The following is a 26,939-nucleotide window of genomic DNA, read 5'->3' as shown; positions in this document are numbered from 1 at the left end:
AAGGGCCCAGCGGCACACACTCTGAGGGTCTGTTTACACCTTAAAACGATCTCCTCCCTTCCACATCCCAGCTCTTCAAGTCAGATGCAGGGTCAGGTGGGTGCTCAGCCTCTGGGCTGGCCCCGCCCTCCCAGCTGCGTGACCCCCGGCAGGTTTCTAACCCTTCTCTAAGAGGTGGACTCTGATCCTATCTTGTTGTGGGGTTGTATGTGTAGTGAATGAGCATCGTTAAAGCATCGAACAGTCTGGAAACTAGCAGGTGCTTTAGTCCTTGTTTCAGATGTGGGCATCTCCCCCAGCCCCACCCCATCCCCCAAAGGGCAGACAGGCTCAGTGATGCACGCGGAGGCCCTCCCCCCTTCCTCTATTTCTCCCTATCCTTTTGTCAACCCCTGGTCTATTTCACCGCCCCCTCTCTCCCACTGACCAGAAGAGCAGGAAGGTCTAAGTGTTCCCCTGGAGTCCAGGGCGTGGAGTGCACTGTGTTCGTTGAGGGAAGCTGTGGGGGACTCGTGCTTGGCTGGGCTGATCGAGTCAGGTCAGAGGATTATGGTGACTCTGCAGAGGTATAGCAACGACTGGACCCCACACCCTCAGCCTGGGAAGTGGCGCTTCCTGTGTCCAGGGAGCTGACCCGGTGTGTGAATGGGGCAGTCAAGGCAGGCTGGCGCAGCACCAGGGACAGGAGGATCGAGCAGCCTGGCAGTGGAGGAGACCCCTTGGGTGGACTCTGCCCCGGATTCCCCTGAAGTCAGACTGACCCAGGTTCCAGTCTCTCCCAGTGAGACCTTGGGCAAGCTCCCTGGCTGCACCTGCTCCTTCTGCCTAAGGGCACTAGGTCTCTAAATAAGTAACTGAATAAAGGTGAGCAGAGATAACCATGGCTTTGTGTCTCTTTCCCACAGATGACGTGGCCCCCTATTTCAAGACAGAGCCCGTGCGGACGCAGGTGCACCTGGAGGGAAACCGCCTGGTGCTCACGTGCATGGCCGAGGGCAGCTGGCCGCTGGAGTTCAAGTGGCTGCACAACAACAGGGAGCTGACCAAGTTCTCCCTGGAGTACAGGCAAGCCGCACCTCCCCGCCCCTGCCTCCTGGCCACTAGGGTCACTGCCATGCCCTGCAATGCCCTGCAAGGGTACCAGGGGTGGGATCCCGTGCAGCAATTTCAGGGAGGGAATTCTCGTTCCAGTGCTGGGAGTCTGGAGTAGCAGACGTGAGGGCCAAAGACAGCCCTGCCCCGGGGATGAGAAGATGCTGCCCTGCTGAGCCCAGCAGAGAATGGCTGGGAGGTGGGCCAAGGCGCTGCTCCGACAGGGTGGCCCTCGAAACAGTGGTTGGGGCGGAGGTGGTGATGGGGGAGGGGCGCTCACCATCAGCAGCCAGGCTGTTGTCCTGGCTGTGGCCAGAGCCCCTTTCTTCCCTCCCCGCTGAGAAGAACCTTGAATCTCTAAGGGGCACTATGGGTGGGGCCTGGGCTCAGCAGAGGGGTGCGGTGTGAGGCACCCTAGGGCCAGTAAGAGAGGAGCATGTCTGGGGGAACCATTGCGGTGGGACATGTGGGCGGCTCACCCAGCACCTCTGGATTATCTCCCCTCCCCTTTTGTGCCCTTGCACTGAGCTCTGGGCTGGGCTGGCCCCTACCTCCCCAGGACACTGCCGAGTGGGGACAAAGGAGAGGCTGGAGGGAGAACAGGGTCTCAGAAAGAGGGTTTGCTGCCAGAAGTGGTCATAGGGGGCAGCTACTCCCTCAGCCCAGCTGGCCTCCAGCCCTTTGGGCCCCTCTCCGGCTCTTCTCGTCCCCTCTCACTGGCCCCTGCGGCTGGTGAGTAATCCCCAATCCCTGGCCTGATGTGCATAATCGGTTTTGTTGGGGGGAAACAAGCTCGTCTTGCCCTGAGATGTGGATACAAATCTGCCACCCGAGACAGGAATGCAAATGAGAGGAGGGAGTTCAGTTGCTGGAGAAGCTGCCATTTCCAGAGAATGATCCTCTTCTTTACAAAGAGGGAGGCCAGAGTTTGGGGTGACTTCCAGGTTCCTTCTGCTCCGACCCTGGCCTGCATCAGCTGGTGGGTGTGGCCACTTTGGCAAAGGAGGGAGCAGGGGTGGCGGGGCAGGAGGACCACCTTCCCCTCTGGATGGTGAGAGATGGATCTCGAAGTCAGAGGCCCTCCATTGCTGGCCACTCTAGGCCTCAGTTCTCCAGGGAGCCCACGAGGAGACTGGGGGGGTGGGGCTCCCTAAACAGACCCTGCAGTAGTTTATAGTTGGGGACCCAGGGGCACTCCGGGCCACTGGCTGGCAGCACTGGGCAGTGTGACAGCCTCTGTGAGGAGTCCCTGCATCCTCTTGGGTGCAGCATGTACCTGAAGGCACGCAGATGGCACACCGCAGGTGGCAGGGGTGCCAGAGCCTCCCAGCCTGCCCTTGACTTCTACTGGCAGGAGCTGGAGGCAGGATCTAGGAGGAGGAGAGCTGGTCCTTTGTCTTTTGGTTCCTGGGAACTGTAAGGATGCAAGCGTGGGCGCCAGGCAGAAGCAGGTTACAGCTCAGCGTGCGGGTCAGACGTGCCCCACAACGGAATGGGCTTCCTTTGGCAACGGTCAGTTCCAGGGGCATCCAGCTCACAGTCAGAGTCCAGCTGTTGACAGTGGTCATGGTGACAATAATCATCGTTGGCAATGAAAAAGAACTGATATGGTGATAGACGTTGTGATGTGCACTCTGTGATTATCAATCTTCTGAGAGGAATCCTATTCCCCCCATTCTGCAGATGAGCAAACCAAGGCTTAGAGAGATTAAACAATTTGCCCAAGTCAGATTGTGGAGCTGGGCTTTAACTAGCAGTTGTCTGACTTCTTTACCATCCACACAGCCTCTCGGTGAAGAAGGATTGCTTCCTTAATGCGCACCCCACGCGATCTCTCTGCTACCTGTGCTCTCCCAGTTCTAGAAAACAAAGCAGTGGGGAGAAGACTAATATGCCATCTCAGAACTTGGTCGGGTGAAGCCATTGGGGGGACACAAATGAGCTTTCTCGAGGGGCACCTGCGCCCAGGCTCCTCGCCCCCAGTCTGATGGGCTGGGGAGTACTGTGCCGGGCCAGCCCTCCATGGGCCACAGGGACCATGTGGCAGCCCCACGCTAGAGTCACGTGGTGAGAAGGAGGGTGAGAGCTGTTGGCAGAGAAGGGAAGGGGGAACGGAAGTCACCGAGGCCGCGTCACCACCCCTGTCCCCATAAGGGCCTGGCTCACAGCAGGCACTTTTGCTTTCTTTCTTTCTTTCCTTTTAATTTTGAGGTTTTTCAGCCTTGGGAAAATTGTAAGCATAGTACCACAAATGCCCGCACACATGTTACCACTCACCAGTTGTTCACAGGGTCACCTGTGCTCTCTTGCTGTCTCTGCACACACACACACACACACACACACACACGTGCGTGCACTTTTTTGCCGAGTTACTTAAGAGTTGCTGACATGATGTTCCTTTACCTCTAAGCAGAATTTAGAGGAGCCACAATACAGTTTTCACCCCCAAGAAATTTCGCATCAATACCATGCTACTGTCTACTACACAGTCCAGATGTCTCCGTTTGTCCCAATTGTTTCCTTTGCGGTTGTATTTAGTGTCATTGCTTGATACCGGATCTAAGGAAGAAACACACACTGAATTTACCATATTTTTTGGACTATAAGATGCACCCTGGGGGAGGGGTGCATCTCATAGTCTGAATATACCTGTACATTTACATTGGTGAAATACTATATTATGTATGTTATTAAATATTTTACCACATTTTTTGCTTCAAAATTTTTTTTTCTATTTTCCTCCTTCAAAACCTAGGTGTGTCTTATGGTCTGAAAAATACTGTAGTTGTCACGACTCTTAGACTTCAGGCTGCTTAAATCTAGAACTATTCCTCATTTTTTGTCCTGTCTTTCACGGCATTGACGTTTTTGAGAGTTCAGGGAGGTTTGCCCTCCGGTGTGGATTTGTCCGGTCATAGCTTCATAATCACACTCACACTAACGCATTTGGGGCTGGACTATCACACCGATGCGCATCCTTCCCGTGCTTCACCCCCGAAGGCACCGATTATTAGTGACGGAAGGTTTGATGGGCTGGTCAGGGTGGCATTCGCCGGGTTTCTCCGTTGTCAAAGTGTGAAGGCATTCTCTCCCCTTTGGGTGACAGTTGAGTCTTTGTGAACATCCACGCCTCCAGCAGCCCCGCACTCCTTGTTTGGCGTCCACCGCCGAGTCGGACCTGAGTAAGTGATCGCTGTGGTAGCTGTAATTAGCAGGTTTTCTTTGCTTATCATTCCCTTTACTGTTACTGGCTGGCATCTTTCTGTCAGAAAAGAGCTGTCGTCTCTCACCCCCTTTGAAGTAATTTAGCATCAGTATGAGCTCATAGATAATTTCTCCTACTCGTGTGTTTCTGTCCCTCCCTGTCATTATTCATTTTGGCACAAGTACTAACCGACACTTGGCCAGGGAGGCTTCTTTGAGCCGGATCCTGAGTCCTGTGGACATGTCCCCATTGCATTTCTTGTGCTTTCTTGCTTTTTGGCTCAAACAAAATGTTCCAGATTCAGCTTTTAAACGAATGCATCCTGAAAATTCATTATGTAGGAGGTTGGCCAGCTTCACATCCCATGGTTTGGCCACCACTTGCTGCTGAGGACTTCCTGGTCTCTTACAAACCCCAGGCTTGACGTCAGGTGATGGTATCCAATTTTCAGGCAGAAAAATGGCTGAATTTACTCAGCAGGTTGAGAGGAAATAAGATTGGAAGTACTGCCATAAATTTAACTATGTTTCCTACCCCATCACCAGAGGAAGGAGTTTGCATTCATGTCCAGCCTCCAGAGGTCTTTGTTCTCAGTGGGATTTGTAATAGAATGGGCCATGTATGCACGCACACATGGGTACGTGTGTGTGTGTGTTGTCTGTATGAAGGAAGTCCTATGCATCCTTCTGAGTGCAAGTGACTGTGGCAAGTCTGTGGGTCCACATCCATCTCTGGAGGGCAGAGTAGGGGGATAGGTGAGCTCTGCAGCATGGGCCAGAGTCACGCTGCTACCCCTTCACTAGCTCTGTGACTTTGGGCAGGATTACTTAGCCACCTATTCTTGTGTTCTCACCTTGGAATTGGGCGCAGCCCTGCCTGCTTTATTTGAGAGGGTTGTAGTAAGGGTTAAACGAGATTCTAAGAGACAAGCCCAGTTCCCAGTGCAACAGACATAAAATAAATGGTACCTGTTAGGATTATACAAGATGCCAGGCTCAGTAGGATAATGGGGACAAATCTGGTCACAAACTCACCCGATCTCGTGTGCCAGTGGTCACGCGGGCTCTGTGCACCCGTCCCAATGACTCCACTGTGGTCCAGGGCCCATTTTAGAGCTCCTCCTGTCTACTGCTGTGAGAGCCCCTTATTGGTGACATGCTTTACCCATTTTGAATCCAGCCCCAAACTACCACTTTGGGGCTATAATGGTTGAGGTACCACTTGGGTACAAAGCAAAATTTAATTCTTAAAAAAATGAGATTTCTTTTCCCATGTGGGTGGGATATCGCCTGGGAGGACCCTCCCAAGGGTGTGGGCCCTGGCCCCACGGCCCTCCCTATAGGTAGAACAGGCACACGGCCTCCCAGGGACTGTGGGTATGTTTTGGGGTGGGGGGTAGCTGAACACAATACTCAGACATACATGGTCTCATGTAGTTGTTAGAGTGTATGCGCCTGATTCCTTCACAGGCTTGTACACACGTTTAATGGTTGTGAGCATGTCTGTACAAAGCATGTAGCTGTGTTTGTGTGACTTCCTGACGTCGTGCGGTGGTAACTCACACAAAGGGTGGGCCATCTGTGTTGCCACAGGAGCCTCTTTGTGAGACCACAGCCCCGCACTCCCTGCTCTCAGCCCCTCACCCGCTCCCTTACCCCCCAGGGGCCATCACCCCAGCCTGAATCAGCGCAGCCTCAGTTGGCATCCATGTCCCCAGCCAGGGCTGCGAGGCTACGGACAAGCCCACCAGCTCAAGAATTAGCAGGTCGGGCCGTGGCAGTGGGGGAGGGAGGGAAGATGGATGGCAATCACCTGCCCTTGTGACCACATCCTGGCAAAGTCATCAACCAGATCATTTTGTCCCGCCCTGATAATGCCTTCTTCCGTAATTATGCTCACACTTAAAATTAAATAGGAAAAGCAATCAGCTAGGCAGATCACACACACACACACACACACACTCTTTCTCTCTCTCTCTCTCTCTCTCTCTCTCTCTCTCTCTCTCCCANTTATGCTCACACTTAAAATTAAATAGGAAAAGCAATCAGCTAGGCAGATCACACACACACACACACACACACACACACACACTCACACTCTCTCTCTCTCTCTCTCTCTCTCTCTCTCCCCTACATAGTCAGGGGGCAAACCCAAAGGAGGTTTGTGGAGCCTCACTCACTGCCAGGTATTCCCATACATCGTCTCACAGCAACACTGGGAGGGAAGCATTATCATCACCTTCCTTCAGCAAACGAGGGCCCTGAAACTCAGAGAAGGTCCAGGGCCTGCCCCAGGTCACCAACAAAACAAGTGGCCTCTCCAGAGGAGGTTTGTGTGACCTGACTGTTGTCTGACCTTCCTGCCCAGATACACACAGGCTCCCGATGGGGCCCCTTTGGCAGGAAACCAGGGGCCCTGAGGCCCTTCTGAGGAGCAGGCGTGAGGCTGTGAGACAGGTGAGGCTGAGTCCTGCTCCCACAGCCCCAGGTGGCCCCAGGTGGCCCCAGGTAGCCCTTGGTTGGCATGGACAAGAGCAGGTGTGTGCATGGGACAACCAGGTAAGCCAGGCGGGGCATGTGGCCCAGGTGTGTTTCAGGAAACTGCACAAGCTCAGTAGTGGGGAGAAGAAAGCCCCATGTATGTGACAGCGCTGGTGAGGTGTACAAAGCATGGGAAACACAGAGAGACGGTGCAGCCTTTGAAACACTTCAAAGGCAAGCTTGGAGAGAAACTCCCTGGGCCAGCGGCTTTGTCTCTCGCTTATCCTCTGACCTCCCCTTAGAAGTGAGTGGAAGTGAGAGTGGGCAGCAGAGGCTGGGGAGGCGGAGGCGGGCTGGCTTCCCAGAGGGCACCGGAGCACATGCCACGTGAGGGCCAGGAACCGAGCCAAGCTCTTACTGGCAGCTCTTCTGAGACACTGGTAGTATTGTTATCTATGCTTCATAGCTAGGAATCACAGCTCAGAGAGGTTCAGCACATTGCCCAAGGTCACACAGCACTACCTGGAGAGTCAGGTTTCACCCTGGAACATTCAGACCCCAAGCTTGGGACCCTCTTCCTGCTCTGTGCATCTTGCTGTGCTTGTCCTTTCCCAGGGCGGTGGCACTGCCAATGCTCACCTTTCTGGGGACAGCCCCGCCAGCCTTCTAAAGAGCTGCAGAAGGGGAATGATTCACAGCCAACCCATGAAACGTACCCTGTTCTAAGCGTTTCACATATGTGAACTCACGATAGTGAACTCTCTGGTCGTCTACCCGGCACCAGGTCCGTGCCGGCCACTTCCACTTAGGCTCTTTGCTCCAGCCCTGCACGCCAGCACCCGTGCAGGGCGGCAGCGGCACGGTGAGGAGTGCGAGGCTTCCTGGGTCAGTTCCCCACCCAACGCCTGAAGGCACAGAACCGAGACCAGAGTCAGGTCCTGCGGCTCCAAGCCTGATGAAGGAGACGCAGACGCTTGTTTCCTCATCAGGAAGAGATTTTGGACCTTCCGCCTGCCCGGCACAGAGCTAGACCAGGAGGACGACAGGACAGCAGCGCCAGTCCTGCCCTCCCGGCCACTCTTTGGAAACATTTGTTTCTAGCTGAGGGGCGGGCAAGATGTGGTCTCGTGGCCCGTAAGTCCCTGTGCTAAGAAGCTGTAGCAGGTGATAAAGGCCAAAAGAGTGTCCTCCAGAAGCTTGGGGAAGCCTCTGGAAGATGTTGAACTTGAATGGAGGGAAAGAGCCATTGATTCTGAACAGGCTGTGAATCAGGCGCAGCCCTCCTGGCTTGCAGGTGCTGGGTGCTGGTGACGTGGAGCTAAATCAGACAGGAGGCCCGTTGCCCTCATGGAGTGCCCAGTTCAGTGAGGAAGCAGATTTCAATAATTCTGCAAGAATTAATGGATTCCAGTTTCGATAAGGGCTATCAGAGAAAAGCAAAGGTCTGAGAAGCTGTCCCTGGAGACTTTGAGGCTGACAGAATGGCTGGGAGTGGCTGGTGGGCAAGGGGTGCCCAGGGAGCCGTGTGTATACACGTTGAGGTGGGAGGAGCTGAAAGATGTCCAGGGGGAACAAGGAGGGTGGGACCCTGGCGAAGTGGACAAGGGTGACCAAGTGGGGGCTTGTGAGCTACCTTAGGGAGCTCTTATCTTGTGCCGACAGCTATGTGGACCTCTTGAGTGGTTCGTCACAGGGAAGGGATGTGATCAGATGCATGCTTAAAAATAGCCGGGGTGGAGAGCAACTGGGAGCTGGGCTGGTCGGTCACAGTGGAAGCAGGTGATGGCCTGGGCCATGCTGGTGAGAGTGGAAATGGGAGAAATGGATGGTGTGAGACATATTTAGGAGGTAGAATTGGCAAGATCTGATGATTAGCTGGACTTGGGGGCGAGGGAGGGAGGTGGGTGGTGAGGCAGCTGGTGAAGGAAACCCTGGGAGAGCAGGCGTTTGTGGGAAGTCACTGCGCTCAGTTCTGGGTGCTTGATGAGATGTCAGGGGGAGATGTTGTCTAACAGGCAAGTAGACACTTGTGTCTGGAACTGAGAAGAGACGCCGGAGCTGAAGAGCCTAATTGAGTCACCAGTGTCAAGGGGGAAGTTGACAAATTGGCGTGGGCAGGAAGAGAGAATGGACAAAGCACTGGAAGGAAGACCTCGAGGGCCCAGAAAGTAGGGAAGTAAAGGAGGTGCGAAGCATCCCAGCAGAAGGAGGCCAGGGTGGAGGAGGGACACCTGGAGGTGGAGGGGGGGGTCCCAGAAGGGAAGAGGGTGTTTTGAGGGGTACCAACTGGCCAGCTGGGTCAACTGCTGCTGGAGACTGACAACTATGGGCTAGATTTAGGGACACAGGTATCTGGTGGCCTTCGGGAGGGTGAGGATGAATGAAGAGGGAAGGGGAGAATGGGGAGGCGGTGAGCCCACGGGATCCTCACAGGCAGGGTCAGGGTGAAGAAGTAGAGGCAGGGATGAGCAGACGTGATGGGCTAGCTGGTGCACCGTGACACCCTGGAGAAGGAGGGAGATGGCCCAAGATGACAGAGAGGACAGCGAAGGCCAGGAAGAACATTCTGGGCCGAAGCCTGCATGTGCTGAGCAATCTTCAGAGGGTCTTGGTCAAGGGAACTCAAGACCCTGTATAACCTGAACCCCCCTGTCCAGCCTGCTGTCTCACCAACCCCCTTGCTCGCGGGCTGAATGAGCCATTTACCAATGGTGTCTGCTACCAATCTACCTGTACTGCCATTTCCCCCGAGATTCAGCACCAAGATTCCCCAGTATGAATCCCAGTCCTGGCCTGACTCACTGTATGTCTTTAGGCAAATTACTTAACCCCTGCCTCAGTCGCCAAGTCTGTTACGTGGGACTAAGAAAACCAGGAGCTACCTCCCTGAGGGCTGTGGGTTGTATGAGATCAAGCACGCAGAAGGGTGTCTGGTCATCAGTGTTTCTATAAATCGAAAGGGTGGCCTGGAAGCCACCAAGTAAATCCCACCCACCTTTCTCCTCCCAGTGGGCAGGCAGTCCCCCCCTCATTCTTTCTGGCCACAGTCTCATTCCCACCCTCCTAGGAATTGATCTCCTCTTCCTCCACGAAGCCGGATACCATCTGCCTGGTTCCAGCCTCTTTGGAGATTTGCTCCAGTTCAGCCGTGAGTTTGGACGTCTCGTCTGAACATTGAAGGCTGTTGGGGAGAGAGCTGAAGTGCAGGAATTAGTTATGATGGGCATAAATTGAATTTTAATAGAGATGTACGTGGCATGGAGCCAGTGTACTCAAGCAGAGGGAAGGTAGTAATTAAAAGTTAACGAGTCTAGAAATGTGCGAATCCTCAGGGAGAGGTGGGCCGGGGGGAGCACGAGGCCCCCCAGCCAGGCAGAGGGTCTGGAAGGGAGGAGGGCTGACCTGCCCGCTCCTCTGTGTCTGCACACACAGGGGACCTCCAGCAGCAGGGGGGTGACAGAGTCTCAGGGACCCTCGAACGGCACCCTGTGCTCCTGTGAGGAGCTCAAGGACTACAGCAGGGTCTGGAGACCTGGGTGCCACTAGCTTTCGGGGCAGGGTCATTCTTCATTGTAGGGGACTGCCCTGTACATTGTGGGATATTTGTAGCATCCCAGGCCTCTGCCCACTACATGCCAGTAAGCGCCCTTTGGTTGCCACATTTGGATGTGACTCCAGACTCCAGACATTGCCAGATGTGCCCTGGGAGGGGGCCCACATCACCCCCAGTGAGGGCCAGATTCCCAGATCGAGGTGCCAGTGCGCCCCTCGCCATACTCTCCCAGTGAGAGCCAGAACTGGCCCTCTGCATGCAGGCAACCTGCCGTGCACAGCGCAGGGGTCCCGACTGGGTCAGGGCCTTGCTTGGGGGTCTCTCCTACCCCCCTTTGACTTTTCGTGACAATCCCAGTAGACAGTACTTCACAGAGCTGTGCACAGAGTGGCTTTCATTGCTGCTTCACTGGGTCCTCGGTGTAGGATGAGCACGGCAGGTGTTACAGTGTCACTGCACAAAGGAAGACGGAGGCTGGAGAGATGGAGCGCCTGGCCCAAGCCCATGCACCGTGAGCAGAAGCCTCCAGCTCCCTGAAGCAGAACAGTGCATGCCGGTCCCTTCTGGGCAGCCCTGCTAAAAGCCTGCTGGTACAGCAGGGGCTGAGGCCACTGTTGGGGAAGAACAAGGCATCTTGGTGCCCTAGAGCAGCCTTGATCCTGTCCCCACAGGTGCCTGAGAATGCCTCCTTACATGGCCCTAAAGCCTGGGCTATCCCCCCACCCTGTTGTGGAAGCCTCCCCCGGCTCTAGGACAGATTTTTCCTGGACCTGAAGCCTCAGGGTCTGTGGGTGACAGGAGAAGCCAGGAGAGAGATGGGCCAGAGGGAGAGAGGCCAGAGGGAGAGCCCTGGAGGGCGGTCAGGGCAGGTGGTGAGCAGCAAGGACACAGCTGGCTCCCTGGGCCTCAGGTTCGCGTTGCCATAATTATGTCAATTAAGACAAATAAGTTCAAAATGTACGAGGAAAGAGAGGGAAGAAGCAAACATCGCTAAAACATTGGCTGTCTCCGTTTCCATAGCAACCTGTATCCTCACACTCTCATCAATGGGTCCTGGCTTGGAGGGGGAGAAGGGCCCTACTCCTGAGGAAGCAGGAGATGGACGGTGGCTGTCACCTGTGGGGCCCTGAGCTGAGGGCAGCGAGGTCTGGGGAGGACACACCCGGGGTCTTGGAGAGTGACACAGCCGCAGAGTGTCTCCACTAGCACCTAGGCTAAGCCCCTCTGTCTTGCTGTTGGGATACTGTGGCTCTGAGAGGAAAATGACTTTTCTCAGAGATGGCGGGCGAGTTAGTGTCGGAATGCAAACCCAGGCCCCCACGTTCCCACCCCAAGTTGCTTGGACTTCACTGGGCCACCTAATTCTGTGGCATTCGGGCATGGTCAAAGGCACAGGCCACAAGACCCAGGTGGATTTGGTGACACCTCCCTCATCAGGCCAAGCACCTCAGGATATACGGGTGCACACCATGCTGGGGTGTACCCTGCAAGATCAAGGCTGGTGCTCCAATCACTGGTCCTGCCCCCTCCCCTTGGATATCTGCTGACCTCTCTTGGTGCCCTTGCGTCCCCGTGGTTCAAGAGCATCACTCCAAGGTGTCAGTGCCCTGAGAACCCATGGGGCTGGGGCAGGGAGGACGTGCCCCTGAAGCTGGGACAGGCAGGGAGGAGCCGCTCTCTCACAGGCCCCCGTGGGCCCTCCCTTCATTCAGCTAACGTGCTCAGTGGGCACAGCTCTGTGCGCCCATTCGAGGTCCACACGGGGCTCCCGCGTGACCCCACACGGGCTCACACCGTGTGAGTGTGACTGCTGCTCATCTCACCGGGCAGCCTGCGGAGTCCAGAGCAGCTACTGGGCTTCCCACTTTACAGATGCAGAAACAGAGGTCCAGGGAGAAAAGGGCACGTCCAGGGTCACTGCGTGTTAGGGGTGGAACTAGGGACTCGGACCCATGGCTGACCTCACCAAGCAGAGCTGTCTAGAATACACAGGGGTGCTCGCTGAAGACGCCCTCTCTTCTCCCCCCTCCCTCTTCCCGCTGTCGGACACTGACAGATTTTCCTCAGCCCGTCCTGGCAGCCCTGGGGGCAGACAGCATGAAGACCCCCCAGAGTATGGAGTAGAGCACGCAGATGAGGCCCTGGCTGCCACCTTTAATGAAGGAAAGCTCTTCCCTGACGAACTGAGGCTCTTTATTTCAACCCCAAGGAAACCTAACATGCATAGTAGGGATGGTTTGATCATCCCATCACCTGAAATTGACAGGTTTGAATTTGGCCTTGACCCCTGGTAACCAGTGCATAGGGATGGGCTAGGGTGGTCTGGCATGTGGGGCCCAGGTCCTTGGGGAGGCACGTATGTTTTTATCTGGAATATTCCAATATATGGAAAAGAGGTCTTCATCCTTTCTCCCTACGCAGCTGGGCTGGGGATCCCACCTCCCCCTGGGACTCTCCCTCTTCCTCCCTTCCCCCACATATCTTCCTATCCGCACCCCCTTGGCTTTCAGCCAGGGCACAGAAACTAATTAGGCCTTGACTCAGTTACTTGCTCAGGCAGGCAAAAGGTCTAGACAGACGCCTAGGGAGTTGGTAATGACTCTGCTTCCTGGGGCTGCTCCGTGCTTGACTCCTCCTCCCCATCCAAAGCCATTCACAGGATTTCTCAGTGTGGGAGGGTTTGGGTGGCCTCTCCCTGTGTCTTCGTCCCCCATAGAGGAGTCTGCCCCAGCCCCCTTTTCTGCTCTCTGCTAATAGAGCACCAGGGGTGTCTGTGACTGAATTTCCACCCAGCTGGAGAGTCTTGCCCCCAGCTAGCTGCCCAAGCCCCTGAAGCACAGAGCCTCCTGGGAGTGGGCTTGGAGGAGTGCACAGGGGCTGGGGGCACAGGTTTCAGCTCCCACTGTCAGGCCCCAGTGTGGGATGGGGGTGCTGGGAGATGCTGGCCAGTTAGTTCTCAGCTCAGTGTGTGAGGAGCAGGTGGGGTCTCCCAGAGGGAAGGCTTGGGGAAGGGACAGGCCATTCGTCTTGCAGAATGGGGAATTGTAACCCAGAAAGGCAATCCCCCCAAAAGAGATGGCACAGACCCTGGCAGTAAAACCATAGCACATCCAGAAGCTCCAGCCACTGTAGCCTCTCCTTGACCCTGAACCCCAAGGGGACACACAGAGTGTGAGGCCCAGACTGAAGGAGCAGGAGCAGCCTGGCCCCAGCCTCGGCCTCTGGGCAATTAGCTGTTGCTGCCCAGAAAACACCCCCAAACCTCAGTGGCTTCAACAACCACGGTTCACTACTTCTCTGCACGCCTCTCCTGGGCCTCCATGAAGCTGCACTGGACTGGCAGTCAGCTGGGGCTAAGCCGGGACGGCTGCGGTGCCGGGCCTCCTTCCTCCTCGGTTTACTGTCCTTCGTCAGCGCCGGTCTCCAGGAAGGGGTCTGGGGGAGTCAACGTAAAAGCTGCAAGGCTCTTGGGTCCTAGGCTCCAGAGTGTTCCACCACCTTCTCTCAGTGAAAACAAGTCACGAGGCCAGCCCAGATTTGGGGGTGGGGGCCAGAGCAGACTCCACATCCTGACTGGAGGTGCTGCAAAATGGCATGGCTGTGCATCTCAGTGTCCTGGCCTGGCAGCCGCTCAGGTCGCCTTTTACAGATGGTGGCTCACTGCTGCGTCCCCAGGGCCTCGTTAATGCCATTCTGGCCTGGGTCCCCAACCAAGTGTCTCCTAAGTCAACTCTGAGTGTGACTTTGAAACCCAAAGAGAACGGGCAGAGGTTGGAGGTGAGTCGTGCTGGACGAAGCCAGAAAGGTAGGGCCAGCAGAGTCGTGTCTAGGGCCAGCCACCCAGGGGCCGAGCAGATGTGCGGCAGACAGAGCGGGGACTTGGCTCCGGGCCCTGGAGCTCAGGGCAGGCACTGTCACAGTGACACTGGATGTCATAGTAGTCGCTGCTCAGGCTCTACCCCTGGGGCTGCCCGCTAGGAAGGGCTTGTGTGAGCGTTGGGCCTGGCAGGAGGGGCTGAGGGCAGGGTCCGTCTCCCAGGACCGATGGCTAAGTGAAGAACAATCACATCAGTGGTCCCCGTGCCAGCCAGCCAGCTCCTCGGGAGTGTTCACCACGTGCCTCACACCAGACCCGGACTCCAGAGTGCCCTCCAGCAGGGACTACAGAGTGGTTGTGGCCAGCACGAAATCTGGAGGCAGCCTCTTGGGGCTCTGCCACCTACTGGCTGTGTGATCTTGGGCAAGTTACTAGACCTCTCTGTGTCTTCGTTTCCTCATATTTTTCCTCTGCCAAATTTGGAACAAATTAATCTGACCTCACAGAGTAGTTAATGAGGAATAACTGAATTATCTGTTTTACGATTAAAGTGCTTAGAACAATGCCTGGCCCATATATTATTATTATTGTTACTATTATTACCCCTATTTTATGGATGAGGAAACGGAGGCACAGAGAAATTAGGCAACTTGCTCAAGGTCACACAGCAAGGAAAATACGCAGACAATCGGTAACCCCCCTTCTCCACCTGCGCCCACCTGCCCTTAGCGCAGAGCTACTTAGGCAGAGCTTAGCAGGGTGATGTGAGCTGGGGCCCCTGGGCAATGTGCTTTCCTTCAGCAGGCTGTTTTTGAGCTGTGCAAGAGGTCCGCCTGCCCAGGCTTGCTGAGCGCCGCGCTGCAAGAGGCAGGGGGTCAGCCACCGAGTGAGATGGAAAGACAGGCAGCTGAAGAGCTAAACCCAGTGGGGAAGTTCTGCGCCTGCATGGGGACCTCAGACACTGGGACCTGGTAGTAAGAAGGTCTGGGGGGAGTTCTGCTCGGTGTGCTGTGAAGTGACAAAAACCAGGGTGACGTGACGGATTCTCATAAAGCCAAATTCATTCGCTTTCTAAAACTCTCCATCCCTTGTACTCCTTGGGGGTTAAAAATGTCCTTTAGAAAATTCAATGAAACCCGCATGACAGATATTTTGTTCTCATTGGCTTCATAGCCTTTTTGGTCGAATTAAAGTTAGCCACCCCTGCCGACCCCTATATATGGGTGCGGACATGGATAGTGGACATGGATGTTAAGGTGAGAGGGCAATTTTACTGGTCTGTGAAAGTACAACATTTTTACTAGACCATTCATATGTTTCTTAAGGAGGGAAGAGTGTCAGGTCACATTTGCCCCCAAAGCCCCCAGCACTGCACTGGACAGGAGCAGTTGTTGGTGTGTTTCTCACCTTAGTGGAAGGGCATCCAGGACTCTCCCAAAGGGAGATAGAGCCCAGAGCTGGGAGCTAGGGGAGGACTCAGGGAGCACACGGCTTCCCTGCCTGGGCAGCTGAGCCTTGGACTCCGACAGGAGAAATTCGGGTGATAAGAAAGAGCATCGGCTCTGACCTTGAATTGGGTCTGCCCAGGGAAGGGCATGGGTACCTCCCCACACCCCACACCCTCCCCTGCCAGGGCTGCCAACAGCAGGTGCTGCAGGGTGGCAGGTGCTGCAAGATTCCCAGCTTCCCTTGGCCTGACCTGCCCTGAAAAGCTGGGGGAAGCCCAAGAGAGACCAGTGCCTCCTCCAGCCTTATCAACATTCATTAATCCCACAAACATCTGGCCTGGGGAAATCAGGAGCATGGTCAAGACCAGGGGCAGGGCTCAGTCGGGCAGGACGCTCAGGCTGGCTGGACAGAGCTTGGCAGGGTTCACAGTGCCAGTCACACACCCCCAAATAGATGCTCCCATGCACACACACCCCTTAGTATTAATTAGCCATTATCCTTTGTGGCAACTAACGGGGCCATGACAAAGTCATTCCTGCTCACAGATGAGCAAGTATTCCTTCCCTTCTGTTCCCTGCAATTCAGAGACACCAAGGGGCCGAAGTTGAATTCTTCCCTGCGGCCTCCTGGGCAGCAGGTTGTCCAGGGGAAGCAGAGGGAAGTGAGTAGACTGGGAGGGGACCTGGGGGCGGGGCGTTTCTAACCAGAATAACTTTGCCATCTGAACGCAAGGAGCTGACGACTGCACAGTGCCATGGAGACCACGGGCATGCTACCTGTGTTGTTCTTCTTACTGCCGATCCCCCGAGTCTAACACACGGCCCAACGGGCTGTAGGCACTCCAGTCTGAGTTGAACAGTCAGGAAGAGTAGTAATCACGTAAGGTCACGTTTATTGAGGGTGTACCGATGTCAGGCACCGTGCTAAGCACTTTGCAGTCAGTTCTGCTATAATATGCAATATAAGCATTTGTAAAAATCACCGCACTACGCAACATTGCACAATAAAAACCACACCACTAATGGGGGAAATGGGGTGAGGGAGCAACAGTCCAAAACTTCATCAGAAACACTTAATAAAGATGATCACATGGTTCCAATGGTTCAGAAATGCATAAATACTGCAATAAATACAGTGCTCTGCCTTGGGAAAGGTCTGGAATTTGCTGGAGGGAGTGGGCATGGGAGGGTTGCAGCTGTGAGTCGTTGTGACGGACGGAAGAAGGGAAGTCCGGAATCAGGAGAGATGTCAGACCAGGGGTGCACGGGTGAGCTTGTTTTGTGCTCAGGGAGCTGCGGATACCTGGGGTTGGGGGCGTCTCTGTAGCTCCTTTCAGCTGCGTGTGTTTGTCCACATTTCCCTAGTGGTTCTTGTGGACAAAACCACACACAAGCAAACACAAAATGTGAGTAAGGCCCAGATTGCCCTCTCGTGTATCAGTTGTGTTGGAACAACAGCCTCAGCCCCAAACTGCCTGAACTTGTGTTTTCTATGAGGCTCTGCCCTATTGTACCCATTGTACAGATGGAGTGCCCGAGGCTTGGCAAGGTCCAGCCCTTCCTAAGGTTGCATGCTGAGTGAGTGGGCAGCTAGGACTGAAGTAAACCTGAAGCCAAACAATGTGCTAAAAGATGCTGGTTCTTCGGGGCTGCAGGCAGACTCCAGTCAGATGTGTCGGCAGCACTTGACTTGGTCGGCCCCGTCATTGCTCCCCTGGTTCGTGGCAAAGGCCAGACTGGCCTCCAGCCGCCTGGCCTTGACCGCCTCCACCTTGCTCCCCGCCCTGTAGTCAGAGCCATCTCTGTAACAGCGCACATCTGCCTATATTACACCAAGGGTTGGCAAGCATTCTCCAGAAAGGGCCAGGTAGTGACGATTAGGCTTCGCAAACCATACAATCTGTTGCAACTTTTCAGCCCTGAGGTTACAGAGCGAGAGCGGCCAAAGTCCGTGCATCAGGGAGTGAGCTGGCTGCGTTCCGATTAAGACTTTATTTATGGAGGCGGAAATTTGAATTTCATACAATTTTCACCTGTTGTGAAACATTACTCTTCTTTTGATTCTGTTTAACAATTTGGAAATATAAAAACTATTCTTAGTACGCCTTGCCGTATGACAGAGGGTGGGACGCAGATTTGGGCGTAGCGCGGGTTGGAGTTGGCCAGCGCCCGATTGCACCACTGCCTGTTCCCTCAACAAGGTCCTGTTGTCCTTAAAAAAAAAGCCCCAACACTTCATTTCAGCCCTGCCCATGGGCGCCGTGGGGACTGGTGCCAGCCACGAAGCCAGCCTCTCCCCTGGCCAGAGCACACTGAGTGACTCCCAGTCTCAGTTCTGTCTCTGATGCCTGTTCGTCATGCCTGGCACCCTGACTCACCCGTGTGTCCTACCTTGGACAGCACCTTCTCCTAAAAGTCTCTCCTGTCCTCTGCACCTCGCCAGCCTCCAACAGCCCTCCTCCAACACCCCTACACCTCCCCCTCCATGCACACCCTCCCCGGTCTCATCAGCTCCAAGTCTGTCATTTTAAGGCATGGCCCTGGTCCCCCAAATAAGCGGGGCCTCTGGCATCGCAGAACCCTAGACTACCCTCCTTCCGCCCAGGCTGGTCTAATTAGGAGACTGCTCTCTGGCCACCAGGGCTGAGAGGTCTTTAGAGACAGCCTCTCCCCTGAGCACCTGGCAGACCGGGGAGGACCCGGAGAAAACAAATAGATTAGGCTGCACGACCCCCACCCTCCCCCCTCCCCACCACCATGATTAGGCCACAGAGCACAAGCCACTAGGTTCCTTGAGGCCAGATTTCCACGGAGCCTCTTTCGGGACTTGTTTTAATTTGCTGGCTTTCTGATCCACCTCCGCATGCAAAGGGGCCTGGGGCATCTCAGGAAGGTGNCCTCCTTCCACCCAGGCTGGTCTAATCAGGAGACTGCTCTCTGGCCACCAGGGCTGAGAGGTCTTTAGAGACAGCCTCTCCCCGAGCACCTGGCAGACCGGGGAGGACCCGGAGAAAACAAATAGATTAGGCTGCACGACCCCCACCCTCACCCCCTCCCCACCACCGTGATTAGGCCACAGAGCACAAGCCACTAGGTTCCTTGAGGCCAGATTTCCACGGAGCCTCTTTCGGGACTTGTTTTAATTTGCTGGCTTTCTGATCCACCTCCGCATGCAAAGGGGCCTGGGGCATCTCAGGAAGGTGTCAGGAGACAGGGCAAAGGGGCCCCCTTTGCTCCCCGAGAGGCGGAGGAAGCAGGGAGCCGTGGGGGTGATTCCAGAACATCTGTGTAAGCAAAACGAGAGGCAGCCCGTTTTCTTGTCTTTCCATTCTTTCTTTTTTCTTTTCTTTCTGTAAATAACCACACTGCCCCCCTCAACCCTCAGGATTTCTTCTTTCCCAGTCACTTTTTAAAAAATCCAAACGGAAACAGCCTCGGGTTTTAACTCCTTGCGCCCTGGACAGATCTTGCCTTCCCTGTCAGTTTTTGTTCCTTTCTGTTCCCAGCAATAAATGTCATTTCCCATGTCGCTCTCCCCTTTTCCGGATGATCCCCAGAGCTCATTATGGTCTCAGAGCGGGGCTCCTGGGTCAGAGAAAGGACTGGGCAGCCCCCCTGAAGCATCTCGCTGTGGGATGGCAGAGAACTGCCCGCTGAGCAGACCAAGGACCCCAGGACAGGACAGGGGGCATGTGTGGGGTGGAGACACGCTTGGGATCAGATGGCCCTGAAATGAAACCTCACGTTGCTGTCCTTGGGCTGTGCAACCTCAGGCAACTCACTTAACCTTTCTGAGCCCAGGTCCCCTATAAAATGGGTAGGAGCCCTTCACCCTCAGTAAATGGGGGAGGGGGGAGGTGAGCCAGCTAATGTATTTCAAGTGTTTGCTCCAAACCCAAGGCCGGCATTATCGTTATCAGAGGGAGGGTCCCAGCCATGACAGTCCCACCCACCCATGCCACGTGGCCATCTCAGTCACCTCAGCTTCCTCCTAGGCCTCCCTCTTTCCCCATCTGTCTCCTCATCCAGAGTCCGGGGGAACCACCCTGCTGATGGAAATCCTTAATGAAGTTCTTTTCCTTGCCCACTGAGAGTGATTCATCTGTCCAGAAGGTCACAGAGCAGACAGGCGCCCTCCCCTGCCCAAGAAGCCAGGCTGTCATGGTGTTACCCACCCCCAGCTCGGTGACACTGCTGCCCCTCCCATTGACCACAGGCCCCAGGATCAACCAGAGCATTCCGGTTCTCCCGGGGAAGCAGGGAAGCCTCCTTCAGGCAATTCTGCATCTAGCTCAGCTCCGCCCCAGGCTAGCTGCTTCTGAAGGTTCTGTGGGCCATGGGTAGCATCCACCCTCATCGCCCATCCTGTGAGTACTGGCCTCCCACATGGCCAAAGAGTCTTTTCTTGTCTTTGGCTTCATCCCCAGCCTGGAGGAAACCTGGCAGTATGAGTTTTTTACAGCCACTGTAACAAGCAACCCCACGCTTAGCGACTTAAAACAAGGCAAGCGTTTCTCTTCCAGTGCTAGAGGCCAGTCTGGAAATCAAGGTGTCGGCTGGGCAGTGCCCCTTCTGGAGGCTGTAGGGGAGAAGACATGTCCTTGCCTTTTCCAGCTCCTAGAGGCCATCTGCACTCCTTGGCTCGTGGGCCCGCACCCCTGCAGCCTCTGCTTCTCTCTCCATGTCTCTCACTCTGACTCCCCCTTCAGAGAACCCTTGGGGTCACAGTGGGCCCACCAGGAAACCCAGGATAGCCTCATTCAAGGTCTTTAACGTAATCACAGCTGCAGAGTCTCTGTACCATAAACTGGCAGCTTAAAACAACAGACACACACTCTCTCCCGGCTCTGAAGGCCAGAAGTCCAGAGTTAAGGTGTCAACGGGGCCCCGGGGAAATGCATTCTGTGCCTTTCTTCCAGCTTCTGCTGTTGTTGGCAACCCTTGGCGTTTCTGGCTTGGGGCAGCATCACCCCGATCTCTGTCATTCAGCCTTCTCTGCATCTGTGTCATGTCTCTGTTTATAAGGACACCTGTCTCTTTTGACAAGGCCCACCCTAATGACCTCATCTTAACTTGATTACACCTGCTAAGACCCTATTTCCAAATAAGGTCCCGTCCACAGGTCCTGGGGGTTAGGATGTCAGCCTATGTTCTGGGAGGACACAGCCCAACCATCATACCCTGTGACACATTCGCCGGCTTCGGGAAAAGGGATGTGGACAGCTTTGGGGCGGGGGGCAGTGTTTGGCCTCCCCCACCGGCCAGTTCACTCATCACCCAGAGACTGCTCGTTGAGCATGTGTTGTTCTAGGCGTGGCACCTGGGGGCATGCGACAGGGTACAGGACATGGCTTCGTGGAGACAGGCACAAGTCCATGGACATTCGGTTGTGACAGATGTACCAGGTATGGCAGGAGAGAGCCCCGGGTGGCTCAGGGGAGGTTTGCGAAGGCTTCCTCAGAGGGACATCCCGGCAGAAAGCCGGTGCCCAGTGGGCTGGGGGCCAGGAACTGCCAGGAGGTGGTAGAGCTGCAGGGAGGCTGGCGGGGAACTTCCCACTTCCTTGAGGCGGGGTTCCTCGGGGGCCCTGTGCCCAGCCGTTCCCTGCGTGCTGCAGGTGCTACAGACGGACACCTGTGGGTGGGATCGAGTTCCAGCTGCTCGCCTGCACCAGGAGCGGCAGCTCCAGCACCCTGCTGTGCGGAGTGCAGAGACGAGCACATAGACCTGACACCTGTGACCCAGAGTCGCTTTGTCCCCCATCCCCTGTCCTCCGTCGGGGGCCCCTCTCCTGCTCACTGTGCTAACACCCTCCACCCTGCAGGCCTCCAGGTGGGGGGCACCCACTGTGCCCAAGTCCCCCACCTCCCAAGGCCATCCATTTCTGTATTACCCAAATGCCCACAGACTGTGGTGGACGAGTCCATGACCCTCTCCTGCCTTCCAGGGACTAGAGAGGACAGTGCTCACCTCTCCTGAGCCTCACAGCTATCGCTCCCACTCCTGCTTCTGGAGTTAAACCTCAGTTCTTCCTCAGCCCCACCCCTGAGGCCGCTGCTTCCTCAGAGGGCCACCTGTCCCCTGGCCCGGAGCACAGCACCTCCCCTCCTTCCCCAAAGCACTGTTAGCAGAAGCTACTTGTGCACATAGCAGACTTGATGAGGGCATGGGAGGGGGTTACAGTGAGGGGTAGAAACGGCTTCCAGTAGGAGAACAGAAATCACTGTTCCCGAGTGGCCAGTCCTGCCCCACCACAGGGCGCGTGCACCTGCCGTCACCATCCTCCCAGGCCAGCCCTCCCCTGGCTGCTTCTGCTCCCTGTGTCCCTGAGCTCCCTTTCTGCTTCCGTGTTTCTCCTTCCCCCTCCCTCTGTCTGTCCCTCCTCTCCACCTCCATCTCACTCTCTCCCTTTCTCCTTCTCCCTACCTGCTGTGAGTTCAGGATTCTTCAAACTGCTGCCAGGGGGGAAACAAAATTCCAGTGACTGTGCCACATACAGCAGTTTAAATCTGTCCCTGACCCCTCCACCCCTGACCCCTCCATCCCTGACCCCTCTACCCCTAACCCCTTCACCCCTGACCCTTCCATTCCTGACCCCTTCCACCCCTGACCCCTTCCACCCCGACCCCTCCATTCCTGACCACGCCACCCCTGACCCTTCCATCACCAAAGTCCCCCTGAAGGGTTTTCCTGGTCAGTCAAGCTCCTTCCTCCTGGGTCCTCCCTGTGACCAGACTGACCAGCACTTAGCAACGGCTACTCTGTGACATGCCCCAGACCAAACCCACAGGCCCTGCCTGCTTAGAAGCACCCCTGTTCCCTCCATCACCAAGAGTGTCTGTACGTCAGGGGAGAGTGGGACAGTCAAAACTGTCCTTCTTTAAAGCAAGTGCTAGGAATGACAGACCCCAAACTGTTGGGTATGTGTCCAGTCAAGGTTTGTCTTCTCTGTGGCCTGGACTGTCCCAACGTACCAGGTGCCCATTAGCTTTGTGACCTGGGCGATCTACTGAATCACTCTGGGCCTGCTTTCTCGCCCACCAAGGTTTCTATTAGCACAAGCCCCCTGCAGTACTACGAGGATTAACCGAGCTGATGTATGTTGAAGTCCTTAGAACAGTACATTTCTTATGCTACTAATAATTTGTTAATTATACAATGGTACGGTATTATTATTATTTATTACCTGGTATATGCACTTTTCCCTTTAAATCACCCTGGACAGTTGTATCTTCTTTCCTGAAGACTCCTTTGCAGAAGCAAACCCGCAATACGGAGCCCACTTCTAGCTGGCCACCACCTTGGGGCCAGTTCCTGGAGCACCAACACCCACTGTCCCCCTACCGCAGGTGGGGGCATGGCAGGTGTGCCCGCAGGTTTCTGAGGATGTGGTACACATGGTCATGCGTGTCCCTGGGCCTGTTGCCTCTCCCGTTGCCCAAAAGGCCTTAGGAAGATGGAGGGAGACCTGGGTCCCCAGAGCTGAGCTGCCTGTCCCTGACCTTGCAGCCTGTGTCGGCCTTGGCTGTCTGCAGCAACACCTGCAGGCAGTGCACAGAGGACCTGGCTGACCCCCTGGGGATGTGGAGGCCCAGCTGCCTTCCGTCCCAGAACCCCATTCCCTAGAAAAGAGGCCTGAAAGGTGCCTGGCAGAGGCCCTCCATGAGGGAGCCTGGGGAAGGAGCCCAGAGGGCAGGTCTGCTGCCCTAAACCTCAGTGCCACGCCTCCCTCCCCTCTCAGACTCCCTCCCCAATACAGGACCTTTGGAAAGAAAAGCCTCAGGACCAAGGGGTCAGTGGTTAGAAATCCCTGTTCCTGAGGACCGTCTAGAACCTAGAAAATGTGCTTTAGGTGGAGGAGCATGTGTGGGTCTTGGACTCGCCATCTGTCTCTCTTGAGTACATCTCAGGGAGGTAGCCCGGGCACCTGCCTGCCGTGTGCTCAGTGTGAGAAAGGGGGTGCCTGGTACTGGGCAGCGTGAACTTGGGTGTGCCCAGAGTGACATAGGCATGTGTTCCCCCGGGAGTGTTTTTTGTGGACTGAGTATATATGCTCATGTGTGCATGCATGCAGGGGTGTGCACACATGTGCACATGTGTGTATAGCCGTATGTTGTGTGTGCGTGCACGCATGCATGTGGGTGAGTATCTACAAGTGTGTATGCACATGTTAGGGTGTGTATGAGTATGTGTGTGAATGTGATGGGTGTGCACACATGCATGCATGACTGCATATGAGTTTGTATGAGGCTGGGTTGCATGAGTGTACACATAGTCTAGAGCTTTGTGCACATGTGCATGTACGTGCATGCACACAGGTACGTGTAGGAATGTGTACAAGTATGCATGCACAGATGTGCATATGTGTGCCCAGGTGTGCATGCACACGTATACCTTTCCTCCATGTGAGCATCTGCGTGCATCTCTGTGCACCTGATTTATTAACGAGGACAATAGAAGGAGAGTGTGCCTATTATTTTTGGTGTCCGCATCAGCTCCTGACAGCTTCGTGGAATTGAAATATCTTATTTAATGCGACTAAGAATCATTTTAAATATCAACTGTGACACTCAAGGACTCGAACCAAAAAGGGCATTGTGTGTTTCCCCGTGCTGGAGAAGATGCCACATTTGTTAGGCAGTGATTTTCTCCCCTGCCTGTCTCTTGTCTCTCAAAATCCAATTATCTGTCCTGGCTCTTCCCTGTGTTGTCATCTAGTGCCCTCACCCAGAGCTCATCTCTCCATCTCAGAACTGTGTAGACGTGTGGGTTAAACCAGGACACCCTGTGACGGGGCAGAGAGAGAGACTCCCAGGGTGCCTTCCCGTCTTCCCAGCCTGGCCCAAGCCCAGCGCAGCCCGCAAGGCTCTCTCCGCCGCCTGCTCCCTTTGACCATCACTGGGAGAAAGCAAAGCTTCCTCCGCCCAAGAGATTTCGCGATCCTCCGCAGCTGTCAGAAAGCCCGGGGAAGCTCTAAGTGCAGTTAAGGAAAGAGTTCCAAGATATCTTGTCACATGCACAAAGCAGGGAACAGAACAGCTCAGAGAGGAGGCCCTGTCTCCTGCAGAAAAGTAGGGGGGATTCGGAATTTGCAGAAAGAAATTCTGAGAAGAGACTCCAGACACTACTAACAGTGGTTTACAGTAACAGTGTGTCGGGAGCTGGGATAGACCGGGCAGCAGGGATACAGGGATGGGAGAGGCATTTACTCTGCACCTTCTCTTTGTGCGTTGGATCCTGTGAATATATTCCCTGTAATAAGTTAACGAAAAAGCCCCTGGGGCCACGCCCCTGAGACTGTTCCTCACAGGATGGAGAAGGAGGCCCAGGTCAGGCGGGAGCCGTGCCTCCTGCCCACCTTCACTGCTCCTCACCCCAGAGGATCCAGGCTTGGGTCCCGCCCCCTGGAGGGACCGCATAAACAGGGGAGACCAGGGGCTTGGGAGGTCAGGCTGGTGAAGACAGGTTCATTGGGGTCAAGGGGCTGAGAGGGGTGGCATTTGAAGGGGAGCTCTCATTTCCTTGCTGGCCCAGTGTCCCTGAGGGAGCAGGTCACAGTCTCCACCAGTAGTGGAGGGGCTGAGGCAAGGCCCCTCTATCAGCAAGGAGCATTGGGTAACCCGGGGGCCACAGCAGATCCTTCGTTGGTGACTGGTGATCGTTGGGCTTCATGTCCAGGAGGAAGCCAAAGAACTTGCCAGGCAATCCCACAATCCTTGGCACAGAGCCCCCTAGTGAACCTGCCTTGGGTAGGGATCAGGGGTCCTGCCACACCTCCCTTGTCTTCATCCCAGAACCTCCCCACCTCACCCCACCTCACCCCAACACCTTCCACTCCCCACCAGTGACTCGCACACTTGTCCCTCATTTGATAGGCATTTGCTTCCTCTTGTAATGTTCACATCAAAGACAGCCCTCATTGTCCCCATTTTACAGACGGGAAAATTAAGGCTTACAAGGTTCTACAATGTGCCCAGGTCACACTCCTAAGAGCAAGCAGATGTAAAGTCAAGTCTAAATTTCTTGGAGTCAGAAGCTCCAGCACTTTCTCCACGTTTCCCTTGTGGCTGGGTCAGGGGTGCGCCGCTGCACAGGGCGTTGCATCCACCCCCTGCGCTCAGAGGGGCCGGGCTTGTCCAGGTCCTTGCCAGGCTGGCAGCCACAGGTGGGTGGGGCAGACTGAGCAGCCGGCTGAGTGTGTCCCCAGGGCCCGGGAGGAAGCTCTGCTGGGATAATGATCCCTGTTACTGTCATTATCAAGGGTGCTTACAGCAAACTGAGACGTTGGCCAACTGCCTCTGCTGCTGGCCTGGGAGGCAGGGGGACCAGAGCTGCAATTTGGGTGGAGTGAAGCGGGTTTCCCTGCTAGGGAAAGGCAGTAATGGAACTGTTACTTTAAATAATGTTGCCTACAAGCCAGAAATAGGCAGTCTGGGGGAGGGAGGCAGGAGGATCAAGAGAGGGGGTGTGTGCCCTGCCCTGCCTGGCTAAGGAGCACCTGCCCCCAACTACAGGGCAGGGGTGGGGGGCCGAGGAGGGTCCAGAGCCAGCCCAGCCTCAGGGAGGGGCAGGCCTGCAGCCAGCTGGCCTGCCTCAGAGCCCCAGGTGCAGCCCGGGGGTTTCTGGATGAAGCAAATGGCCACAACCTTCCGCAGAAATCTCCTCTTATTAAAGTTTAAAATTCACCACACATCACTGACATCAGCAAACAAACCCAGACCCAATGGGTCCCCAGTGTCTTTTTTTATAATGTACACTTAAATTACCTGCTCACAGTGCATGTTTTAACTTTATTTTTTAAATAAAACCAATACATGCATCCAATAAAGAAAATCCTGTTGGCATAGAAAGGTATGAAATTAAAACTAGAAGTTCCTCTCCCGCCCCACCCCTGGTCCCTCTCGCACGAGGGAGATAACGCACACCGCAGGATCCGTCTCGGAAACATTGTACACACCTGCCAGTATACGTGTGGTTATGTGTATACAAATCTGTGCTCTTTCAGTTTACCCACATGGTGTCATACCATTTACACTATTCTTTGCCTTTTTTTTTTTGGTCCACAAACTCCAATGACTTTTACTGGGTCGATTTGCATGACCCTAAACATTAAACTTGGGTAGCCTGTATCGATAAACAACAACTTAGCAGGAGAGTTGAGAGTGCGTGATCGCTCTTGCCCCTGCCACTCAGCTGTGGTATTATTTAGCTTATTACTTCCTTGAGCTTTTGTTTCCATAAACCCCCCCTCCTCCAGCCTCCACCCCACGCCCCATGCTTCGTGCACCCTGGGGACCCGCTCACCTCATTCCACACAGGGGTTCCTGTGCCTTCTGTGGCTACA

The 26,939-nt window shown here is 55.0% G+C and overlaps 1 protein-coding gene across 1 annotated transcript in view; it reads left to right on the top strand.

Moving 5' to 3' along the window:
* SDK2 (sidekick cell adhesion molecule 2) overlaps positions 1–26,939 on the top strand; it is a 241,788-nt gene that overhangs the window by 113,776 nt on the left and 101,073 nt on the right. The window contains exon 2 of the mRNA XM_037070049.1: positions 906–1,065. Within this exon, the coding sequence (XP_036925944.1) occupies positions 906–1,065 (160 nt within the window). The remainder of the gene's footprint in view (positions 1–905; positions 1,066–26,939) is intronic.

The sequence above is a fragment of the Sturnira hondurensis genome, unplaced genomic scaffold (assembly GCF_014824575.4).
Source record: "Sturnira hondurensis isolate 20B ecotype Veracruz unplaced genomic scaffold, ASM1482457v3 Scaffold0018728, whole genome shotgun sequence".
Classification (NCBI taxonomy): domain Eukaryota; kingdom Metazoa; phylum Chordata; class Mammalia; order Chiroptera; family Phyllostomidae; genus Sturnira; species Sturnira hondurensis.
Note: the sequence above shows the minus strand (reverse complement) of the source record. Positions and strands in the feature narration are given on the sequence as shown.